This window comes from Protopterus annectens, chromosome 8.part0, assembly GCF_019279795.1.
Source record: "Protopterus annectens isolate FY-2018-M chromosome 8.part0, PAN1.0, whole genome shotgun sequence".
Lineage (NCBI taxonomy): Eukaryota > Metazoa > Chordata > Ceratodontiformes > Protopteridae > Protopterus > Protopterus annectens.
The window spans coordinates 873308087-873320223 of record NC_056741.1 but is presented as its reverse complement, the minus strand read 5'-3'; the positions used below and the strand labels follow the sequence as shown (position 1 = coordinate 873320223).

The following is a 12137-nucleotide window of genomic DNA, read 5'->3' as shown; positions in this document are numbered from 1 at the left end:
CCTTCATGCAAAAAACTGGATGTCCATCACTCAGGACCGGTGGGTCCTCAACATTGTATCCCAGGGGTACAAATTTTATTTCCATTCACTGCCAACCCCAAGCGGGTTTCCAGACCTTTCTCCAAACCGGTGGGCAGAGGCTCAAAACCAAGTACTTTCCCTGCTCAATATCAAAGCTATTCAGCTGGTTCCAGTAGAACAGAGGGGTCAAGGATTCTACTCCAGACTCTTCATGGTACCCAGGAAAGAGGGATCTTGGTACCCAATCCTGGATCTTTCCATTCTCAACACCTTCCTGGTGGTACCAAAATTCAAAATGCTTACCTCGCAAGCTTCTTCCTATGCTAGCCAAGGATGCCTGGTTAGTCACCCTAGACATGAAAGAAGCCTATCTGCATATCCCCATAAGGGAATTATGCAGGAAGTATCTACGTTTCAGGGCAGGGTCTATGCATTATCAGTTCTCTGCACTTCCCTTTGGCTTGTCTACTGCGCCCAGAGTATTCACAAAATGCCTGGCTCCAGCCATTGCATACTGCAGGGAGAAAAATATCCAAATTTACCCGTACTGAGACGACTGCCTGATTCAGGCAGACAGTCAAGAATTGCTGCTGCAGCACCTGACATTTGTGCAAAACCTTCTCACTTTTTTGGGGTACACCACCAACGAAAAGAAATCAAAACTGGTATCCAGTCAAAAGATTGTATTCTTGGGACCAAGCTTGGACACAACTTCCCAGATGGCATTCCTCACCTCAGAAAAACAAGTCTATCTGACAGACTACATCAAACAAATGGCCACCAGAACCCAGCTATCTGCAAGAAAAATACTGCAAGCCCTAGGGTTCATGGCCTCATGTATACTGCTGATTCCGTATGCAAGACTGCATATGAGGAAACTCCAGTGGTACTTAAAAAGTCTTTGGTGCCAACATTCGTAGGACCTGGAAACAGTCATTCCTGTCATACCCTGTCTAAGGACAGAGTTCCTCTGGTGGGCAGAAGCATGCAACCACAACAAGGGACTGCCATTTACTCAACCCCAAGCTGCCCAGACCCTAACCACAGATGCATCAGGCTATGTCTAGGGGTACACATGGACTGAATATGTATTCAGGGCCACTGGAGCCCAAGTCAAATTCATCTGCACATCAACCAAAAAGAGATGCTAGCTGTACAGAATGCCCTAACCTCTTTCAGATCCCTAATCTCTCCAGAACAACTGCTAATAAAAAACAGACAACACCACACTTATGTGGTACATCAACAAGCAGGGGGGGGGGCCCATTTCTACCCACCCTGTAGGCTAACCATGGCCCTGTGGAACACGGCCTTGGACATTCAAGACCATCTGCATGCTCAATTCCTGCCAGGCAAACAAAACTTACTGGCAGATGACTTAAGCAGAAATCTCCAAGACCCACACGAGTGGCAATTGGAGCACGGCACCTTCAACCTTCTGTTCCAGACATGGGGATCCCAGAGGTGGATGTCTTTGCCTCCCCCTACAACCACCAACTCAGCAAATTCTGCACCAGGAATCCTCACAGTAGGGCCTGGAAAGTTGATGCCCTATCTTTTCAGTGGGTAAATCTCTCAATCTATGCCTTTCCCCCTCTTCCCCGCCTTTCAAGAGTATTACTCAAGATCAGACAGGACAGACCAAGGACAATTCTGATTGCCCCAGGCTGGCCATGCCAGCACTGGTACCCACTCCTGTGCAGCCTGACATCGGTGCCACCCTTGCACCTACACCAGAATCCAACCTTCCTCTCTCAGTTGGAGGGACAGATTCTGCATCCACAACTGCAAACCCTAAATCTTGCATCCTGGCTTATTCCTTGACTTCTCCCCCAGCGACCTTAAGCAAACAGGTGCTGGACATCATTCTTGAAGCCAGAAGACCCAGTACAAGAAAATCCTATGCTGATAAGTGGAAGTGGTTCTGCTCATGGAAGAGAGGACACAACACTGCCCTGTCTTCTTATCCTGGATTACTTAGCAGATCTACTCCACAAAGGCTTGTCCTTCTTCATTAAGATACATGCCTCAGCCATTTCTGCTCATTACAACACTGAGCCACCTCTCTTCTCGCACCCTCTTATCAAACAGTTCCTGAGCGGGGCAGACAACTTAAGGCCACCAAGGAGAGCACCCACCTCTGCTTGGGACCTTAGCTTTGTACTGGAGAAACTCACACTTCCCCCCTTTGAACCTGCTGCATCAGCAGAGTTAAAATTCCTCTCTTGGAAAACATCCTTGCTTCTAGCCATCACTTCAGCTAGAAGAGTGTCTGAGCTACAAGCACTGATGGCTGTGGAACCCTTCATTATTTTGCATGCTGACAGGGTTTCCGTAAGGACCAGCCCTTCCTTTATGCCTAAAGTGGTGTCCAGTGTGGCTCTCAATCAATCCATCCGTTTGCCAACCTTCTTCCCTAATCCTCAAAATAAAGGGGAAAGGATCCTGCACTCCTTGGACGTGCACAGATAGCTCAGATTCTACCTTGATAGGACTAAGCCCTTCAGAAAATCTGACCGTCTACTAGTCATCTTTGCAACAGGGGCAGGGGGCAAGGCCATTTCAAAACAAACAATTTCCAAATGGATAGCTCATTGCATCCATTTCTGCTACAAGCACCATGGAAAACCAACCCCTCTGGGTATCAGAACACATTCCACTAGGGCTACATCTACCTCTACAGCATTTATCAAGGGAGTCCTTACCAGGGACATCCTGGAAGCTGCTGCCTGGAGTTCAGTACACACCTTCACCAAGCATTACCACGTGCCTATCTTTTACAAATCCAGGGCAGGTTTTGCTATAGCAGTCTTGCAAGGCCTACTAGCCAGCCCTAACTCTTCTTGACTGCCTCCACCCTTCTTCAGCTTTGGGAATCAACCCAAGTCTGAAGACTGCATCAGTGAAACACAAAGAACATAGTATAGTTGTGTACACTTACCATAAATGTAGATGTTCGAGTGTATTCACTGTTGCAGTCCTGGTTTCCATCCCTCCAGCCCCCTGGTTTTCTCTCTCTCTCCTCTCTGTGGGTATTATTAACCCCTTCTGGGGTTTTGGTATTGGTATGTACTTTTTACTGGTGGTGTTTTCCCCACCGTAACCTAGCTCCCTATTTGGGGGGCTCCTGTCATTTGGGGCAAGAAAAACTGATGTAATGGCGTTGGCTGCCTGTGTTTATACCTCTGACAACCTGATATCAGTCCTTGAGCGACAGCATCCAATGAAGAAATGCTAAGTCTCTCGTATTTGGGCCGACTAAGGGCTACCTGCAGGCAGATAACCCAAGTGTGATGACTGCAACAGTGAATACACTCAAACATCTACATTTATGGTACGTGTACACAACTGTACTATCCCTAGGATTGGTAACATCCACCATAGTCATGATTAGTTGTGCACAGTTTTACATGAGAATTTTACAGTGGATGCTCAGTGTTCAGTGGTCTCAACTTTCAAACCACCCTTCTGTGCCCCTATGTGTAAACCAGCTCTGCAGGCTTCTTCTCAAATGGTGGTTGACTTCCCTAGCAATGTCTGTGGGACAACCTTTCATTCTTCTACCTCTGTCAGCAACACTTACCACAGCTACCCCATCTTTGTGGCGGAGGACTTTTTGAGGGAAGAATGAGTCCTTGTTCCTTGAACCAAAGGCCAATCTACACATCCACACCCTAGGGATGAGAGCAGATGTTCATCGTGCATACAGCTGCAGTCATAACAGATGGGTTCTCCTGCCGTCAGGCGGGTCCTCGGTCGGCCGAATTCCAAAGTCTAGGTCTGGCGTCGGTTGTCGTCGCTTCTTCCCTGACGTCAGAGCACCAGGGGTATAAAAGAATCAGCCGACGCCATTTTCTTCAGTCTTTCTTGCCGCGCGGTGCCCGAAGCAGAAGCAGTTCGCAAGTGCCGGTCGGCCAGCTCTTGAAATTACGAAAATTTTGCAACCGAAGTCTTCTTGAAAGCTAAGTACCCCGTTGGGGAAACTTTTCTTGCCTCAGACCGATGTCAGATAAAGTTAATAATTGTATTTCTTGTGGGAAGCAAATACCGCATAAGGATTTTCATTCCCTCTGCATTCCTTGCTTAGGCCCAGACCACGACGTCTCGGTCTGTCGTTTCTGTGCTACATTCAACAAACGCACCATTAAGCGTCGGGCAGAGTTCGCCCAGCACTATTTTGCAAAAAATTTAACTATATTATGTCGTCGGATCCACCGACTCCAGTTTTGCCTAAAAAACGCAAAGATAAGGACCGACACACGAGGTCCGCGGCCTCTACCGACACCACGCCAAAGCTGACTACAGGTGGTCTGGTTCTCAGTGAGGAGCCTACGCAGCCCCTGCCTACCGACGACACTTCATTGGCGGTGTCTTCTGTGCCCGAGGTCGCAGGCTCCTCAGCCCACACCCCGACTACAGATACCGAAGCCACACTTGGTGGGGAATCTCAAAATGTAGACAGGTCTGCCTCCTCTCAAGGTGTCTTCAGACCTTCCTCTTCTTTTTCTATCAAGGCTTTCACTAAGTCTAAAGCAGCCATGCATCCTAAGAGACCAGCTCCACAGGGCCCTTCTCCAGGCCCCATGCCTAAAAAACAGATGCTTAAAATGGCTGAGGATTTGATTACTCTTATCAGGGGTTCTCAACCCCCCCCCCCCCCGGACAAAAGGCCCAGAGTGGAGGAAGAATCCCCCTCCTCTGACCAGGCCTCCATTATTTCAGAGCACTCTGATGAACAGGAACATTCTTACTCCCCTTTTGAAGATTCTGATGCTGAGGAGTCCCCCCCCCCCCAGAGGATTACTCATTTGGGGAGACCTTGCATGCCTTAAGGAAACACTTCCACTGGGAAAGCCAAAAGTACTCAGATTCCAAGAAAAGGCTTAGGGATTTTCTCTTGCTACCTCAGCACAGGCCTCTGGCTATACCTCCTGTCTTAGACATACTAGATGATGTGTACTCGGAGGCTTACCTTAACCCAGATTTTTTACATCCAGCCCCAGTCAAGCCCGACAGGTACTACCGGGTTCCTGACTCTCACCAATTTTTATACAAAAGCCATGCGGCTGACCCAGAAACTATCTCACAGGGCCCCAAGGGAATTAAGGCCTCCACTTCTAAAAACCCATTACCTTCCGAGAGAGATTCCAGATCCTTAGAAAGGTGGGGGAAAAAAGGTATACACCTCGGCCACCTTAACCATGAGGGCATTAAACTGCCAGTTCCATATGCTAAAGTACCAACAGTTTCTGTTATCACAGTTGAGAAGTAAAATGTCACAACCTGAACAACCAGACTTGAATGAGCTGCAGGATTTGATGCATAGTGCAGAACAAGTGGGTAAACATACCTTGCAATGTGATTTTGATGCTCTAGAGGCCTCATGTAGAGCTGCTGTTACAGGATCAGTCATACGTAGACATGCTTGGCTCAAGGAGCAAACCTTACCAGATCATGTCAAAGCTAAATTACTAGATGCCCCTCTACAAAAGGATGTATTATTTGGTGTTAAAGCTGAGGAGGTATTAAAGAAAACGGAGGAAAAGGCTAAATCAATGCAAACAGTGAAAGAATTTCTACAGGTACAACCTCCACGTTTCAGTAGAAATTGGCCTTCCAAACATTGGTCCTTTCCAGCCACGGACAGACCCCAAAGAGGTAGATACAGACGCCCGAGGGGCAGAGGGCAATTTCAAGGATCGTTTAGAGGCAGACAATGGCAAGCTCCTACACAAAGAGGTGGTGAGGATAGTTCGCAGCCATTGAGAAAGCAAGCCCAATGACTTTCCCCTTTGCATGCCAAGCAAGGCTCAAATGGCGGCACCCTTAGGTGGAAAACTGGCATTATTTTCAAAAAATTGGCATATTGTCACAAAAGACAAATGGATCCTGGACATTATAAACAGAGACTACAGATTCCATTTTCACACCCTTCCAAAAATGAGAGGCATGCCAAACCTGCCACACAATCAAAGGGCAGAGGCACAAAGACAAATTTCAGATCTCATGGACATGAAAGCTATTCAAGAGGTACCTACTCACGAACAAGGTCAAGGTTTTTATTCCAGACTGTTCCTGGTACCAAGGAAGGGAAAAGATTGGAGACCTGTTTTGGACCTATCCATCCTAAACACATTTTTACTCGTACCAAAATTCAAGATGCTCACATTACAGCAGCTTCTTCCCATGCTGGGCAAGGAGTCTTGGCTGGTAACAGTGGACCTCAAGGAGGCATACCTGCATGTCCCATTCAGACAAAATTGCAGAAGATACCTCAGATTTCTTGCAGGTTCAACCCATTATCAATTCTCTGCATTGCCCTTTGGCTTATCTACTGCGCCCAGAGTATTCACGAAATGCCTGGCATCAGTAATTGCCTACTGCAGACTTCAAGGGATACAAATATACCCATATTTGGACGACTGCCTGATCCAAGTGGACAGCAAGCACATACTTTTGAAACATCTGGCTTTTGTAATAATGTTGTTGAATTCTCTGGGATACACAGTCAACAAAAAGAAATCAAGGCTAATACCCTCTTTATAAAATAATTTTCCTGGGTGCCAACTTGGACACAAACACCCAGATGGCCTACCTCATGCCAGAGAAGCAGGGGCAACTAACTCAATACTTCAGAACACTAGCAAATTTCACCAGGCTGACTGCAAGGAAAATCCTGCAGGCTCTGGGATTCATGGCATCTTGCATTCTACTAATCCCATGTGCAAAGCTGCATATGAGGAAACTTCAATGGTACCTGAAAAACCTATGGTCTCAACACAGCCACAGTTTGGAAACAATAATACCACTAATTCCATGTCTTCAAAAGGAACTTCTGTAGTGGGCTCAAGCATGCCAAACAAACACAGGTCTCCCATTCTGCAAGACTCAAGCAAATCAAGTCATCACAACAGACGCCTCTGACTACGCCTGGGGGGCGCACATGACAGATTGGCGCATTCAGGGCAAATGGTCCCAAAAAGAAAAGCACCTTCACATCAATCAAAAGGAAATGCTAGCAGTAATAAATGCTATTATAGCTTTCTCACACCTTCTGCATCCAGGTCAACTATTGATAAGTACAGACAACACCACAGTAATGTGGTACATAAACAAACAGGGAGGAACCCATTCATACCCCCTATGTAGGCTGGCCATGTCACTTTGAAACGTGGCTCTGGAATTACTAATCGAACTTCAAGCACAGTACTTGCCAGGCAAGGAAAACACGCTGGCAGACAAACTAAGCAGAAATATGACAGATCCACACGAATGGAAGTTGCATCCTCAAGTTTTTACAGAGATAATTCAAGCATGGGGAAGGCCAGACATAGATCTCTTTGCCTCCCACAAAAATCACCAATTGACAAAATTCTGCCCAAGGACTTTTCATCCACAAGCCTGGAGAGTGGACGCTCTCTCTTTCATTTGGACAACAATGACAGTTTATGCCTTTTCACCTCTTCCTCTGCTGCCCAAAGTTCTATTAAAAACCAGAGCACACAGACCAAAGATGATTCTCATTGCTCCAGACTGGCCAAGACAGCACTGGTACCCACACCTGAGGAGCCTGACGCATTCCCTTCCATGGACCCTACCTCTAATGCCTCTTCTTCTGACTCAGCACAGCTTCAAAACTCTTCACAGTCAGCTGAAAACACTCAATCTGGCCGCATGGAAGATTCCTTAACATCACAACAGACCCTACTCTCCAAGGAGGTGCAGGATGTCATTTTGGAGGCCAGAAGGCCGTCCACTAGAAAAGCTTACTCCGCAAAATGGAAACGATTTTGTGCCTGGAATGAGAAAAAGGGCCAGAATCCTGGAAAACTGAATTTACCTCAAATATTACAGTATCTAGCTGAGCTGCTAAGCAGTGGACTTTCATTCTCCTCCATCAAAATCCATGCCTCAGCCATTTCTGCAGAATACAACACTGATCCACCTTTATTCTCTCACCCCCTCTTAAGACAGTTCCTCAGAGGGGCTAAGAATATAAAACCCCCAAGGAAACAACCAATTCCTGCTTGGGATCTCAATTTCATTCTAGAAAAGCTGACCTTGCCTCCTTTTGAGCCAGCTGCCTCAACAGATTTGCAATATTTGTCCTGGAAAACAGCTTTCCTTCTGGCTATCACCTCAGCTTGTAGGGTATCGGAACTACAAGCCCTCATGGCTGTGCAGCCTTTTATCATCTTCCATCAGGACAGAGTTTCCTTACGAGCCAACCCGTCCTTTATGCCAAAGGTGGTATCCAGGGTAGCTTTGAATCAGGCTATACACTTACCTACCTTTTACCCTAATCCTCAAAACAAAGGGGAGAGACTACTACATTCCTTGGACATCCACAGACAGCTGCGTTATTATTTGGACAGAACAAAGCCTTTCAGAAAATCAGAACAGCTCTTTGTGTCCTATGCTATAGGAGCTCAAGGTAAGCCAATTTCCAAACGGACAATCTCAAAATGGATAGCCCACTGCATACGCTTTTGTTACTCTTTTCATGGTAAAACTGTACCTACAGGCATAAGATCTCACTCCACAAGGGCCACAGCTACCTCTGCAGCTTTCCTCAGAGGAGTTCCTACCAAAGATATTTTGGAAGCAGCCACTTGGAGTTCTGTGCATACCTTCTCCAAGCACTACCACCTACCTTTATACTCCAAAACTAGAGCAGGCTTTGCCACTGCAGTCTTGCAGGGCATTCTGGCTCCTCCTAGTTCCACCTAGTGCCTACCACCCCTTCTTAGCTTTGGGATTCTACCCATCTGTTATGACTGCAGCTGTATGCACGATGAACATAGTACAGTTTTGTACCTACCATAAATGTAGATGTTCGAGTGCTAATACAGCTGCAGTCCAGGTTTCCCTCCCTCCTTCCTCTCTTGGGACAGGCCTATTGGCTAACACCTCCTCATACAACCTGATTGGGGTATTCTGTTATGGTGTATTTGCTTGCAACTACTGTATTTTGATTATATTGCATTGCTTTATTACACAAATTTATGTATTGCCTTCCTTCTGGGGGCACCTGACATCTGGGGCAAGAAAAACTGAAGAAAATGGCGTTGGCTGGTTCTTTCATACCCCTGGCGCTCTGACGTCAGGGAAGAAGCGACGACAACCGACACCAGACCTAGACTTTGGAATTCGGCCGACCGAGAACCCGCCTGACGTCAGGAGAACCCATCTGTTATGACTGCAGCTGTATTAGCACTCGAACATCTACATTTATGGTAGGTACAAAACTGTACTTTTTCCTTGTGTTGCAGTATTTTATAATCCCCTTTCTGGAGTGAGGACCATTTAAAAACTTAGCAAATGTGTAGTAAGCAGAGGAATCATATCCTATCCCCTTTGTAGGCAAACCGTAAGAGTGTGACACTGGGTGATGACATTGCATAATGTTCTAATCACAGTGCACATTCTGGAGAAAGCCATTTGCCTAGCAGACAGACTCAGCAGGTCTGTTGTAATGCATCACAAATGTCCTCTCAGTTCATCAGTAGCTCAGCAAATCATCAGCTGTTGGGGCCAGCCATGTTGCAACCTTTTTGCATCCCTGTCCAACATCAAGTGCAGCAGATACTTCACTCTGATCACCTCAGAGTGTTAGTCAGCAGGAGATGCTGTAGTCTGTCACTAGCCCTCTGGACCTCTGTATGCCTGTGCCCAATTGCTCTTATTTCTAGATTCTTACCGAAAGCAGATGCATGCAAAGCTACAGTAATGCCGTTTCCCCTATTTTGGCCCAGCAAATCTGGTTCCCTTTGCTCAGACCTCATTTAAAGAAGCACCTATGGCTTCTAGATTCTCACTCAGATCTTCTTTCTGACCTGCCTAAGTAACCACACTTGTACTTATGGAACCTCAAGTTAACTGTTTGATTTCTCCAGTTCCTGTGTTGGCCAAGGACCCTTCACTATCCCAGAGCACAATCTGCATTTTGTCCACTTAGCAAAATTATCTACTCATAAACTTTACAAGAGCAAATGGAAACAATTTTCCATATGGACTGTGGGACAAGGTTGAGACCCATTTTCTTCTTCTGTTCCAGAAATTTTATAATTCCTTTCAAACTTATTTGAGGCTGGCTGTAGTTATTCTATGATTATGATGCAGCTTGTATCAATCTCTAATTTACATGGTGACTCACAACTGTTCTTTTGAGTCACACAAGCTCTGCAAGGCCTTTTTGAAAGGAATATTCCTTCTTTGTACTTCAGTTAAAGATCCTGCCTCTCTGGGACCTCGGTTATGTACTGGAGACTCAAAGCCCCCTTTGAGCCATTCTCATTCTCAGACCTAAAATTCCTATCTTGGAAAACCTCCTTTTTGGTTGGCATCATGTTAGCCAGGATTTCAGAGTAGCACACATTATCTTAAGCTCTACTGTACTTTTTCACAAGGACAGAGTCTGTCTGAGAACCAACCCATCCATTATTCCATAGTTGCATCAGAGAGTAATCTAAGTCGGGCAGTCATTTTACCAATTTTCTTCCCTAATTGTTCTAATAAAGGAGAGTATCCTTTGCACATTCTGGATGTCCATGGATAATTTAAATGTTAACCTTCACAGAAGCAAAACTAGCAGGAAAGATATTCAGTCATATATTTTGCCCCATGCAGGATGAGCAGCAATGTTTCCAAAATAACATTGTTCAGATGGCTTTCAGGCTGTATTTCCTTTGCGTACACTTCCAGAAAGAAATCATTACCAACTAAACCAAGAGCTCACTCCTCTAGATGTGTTAGTTTGAACTGTCTTCTTCAGAATCTCTACTATGGATGAAATTTGCATGGCATCATCATGGCCTATGTTGAATACATTTTAGAAGTGTTATAAACAATATAATTTCCAGATTTAGAGCTTTATTTGGAGCTACAGTTCTTAGAGGTATTCTTTCATGATGTCACCCAAGAAGTCTGGTAGCTTACGATTTTGACCCAAGAGTTGGATTGGACGGACAAGGTAAAATAAGATGCGGAAGTTATTTACTTAACATATAATCCTGGATTCTATTCATCCTAGTCTGTCTGCTATGACATCCCCCTTCCAAACTGTCACCTTTTTTCTGAGGCCCTGGCATGGCAGCCTGATGCACTTCTGCCCTTGTTTGTTATAATTATGACATGTCCCTTGGTCCTATTCTTCCTAGCCAGCAAACTGGATCTGAGGTTATTGAGAGCACAGGGGAACTATAAGAGGAACGTTCTGAAGGAACTGGAGGCATGGAGCACTTAACAGAAGGCTGGATCAATTCCAACAAGTGAATCGGTACCCAACAAGTATTATTGGATGAACTAGGATGACAAGGATCTAGCTTTGTGATGCATACATAACTTTGATATTATTATGTATTTTTATTGTAACTGAATACATTACTAAATTGTTGAAAATTTCATGCTTGCATGAAATATATTTATAGAAATTCTGAGACTGGTGCATTTGTGAAGTAAAAGAAATATTCACAGCTGAGATGGCTGTCTTTCTTAGTTTATTTGGTTCCTGAGAGAACAGTACTCCTAATTTCATTTTTCATTTTTAGATGAGTGAAGGTGAAAGTGATGATACTGATCTGCAGATTTTCTGTGTTTCATGTGGACATCCTATCAACCCAAAAGTAGCTCTTCGGCACATGGAGAGGTGCTATGCCAAGGTAAGAATTCAGCTTTTCTCAAGTAATTTTGCTTAAGGATATTACTGTACAATGATTTATTATCAGCAGAGTCATAATATGACTTAGAGCCAGCTTGTGTCTGGAACCACATTTACGTAATTTCTGTACCAACAATGAAAATATTTTGGTTGATGGCAGACACTAAATCTTTATTTGACAGAAGTTACTATGTAGATGTCATCTGTCATTGTCAGACGGCTGACTGGGGTTGAAAGAACAGAATGTCCAGTGACAGTAGTCATTCCTTGAAACAGGTGCTGGACCAACATGCTTCACAGAGAATGTTCCTGGATGAAGCTAGAGGTTCCATCCATGTTACCAGCCGTCAAGAAATTAAGAAAATTAAAAAAAAAAAAAAAAAAAATGAAGAAATGTAAAAAATTAGTAAACACAGATGGCTAGTTTGTCTAATTTGTTTTCTAAAGCAGAACAAAT

The 12137-nt window shown here is 44.9% G+C and overlaps 1 protein-coding gene across 5 annotated transcripts in view; it reads left to right on the top strand.

Moving 5' to 3' along the window:
* The window catches only part of CXXC1 (CXXC finger protein 1), a 1961705-nt gene that overhangs the window by 1237451 nt on the left and 712117 nt on the right, over positions 1-12137 (top strand). For all 5 annotated transcript variants that reach the window (XM_044080389.1, XM_044080388.1, XM_044080386.1 and 2 more), the window contains one exon: positions 11571-11681. In XM_044080389.1, the coding sequence (XP_043936324.1) occupies positions 11571-11681 (111 nt within the window). The remainder of the gene's footprint in view (positions 1-11570; positions 11682-12137) is intronic.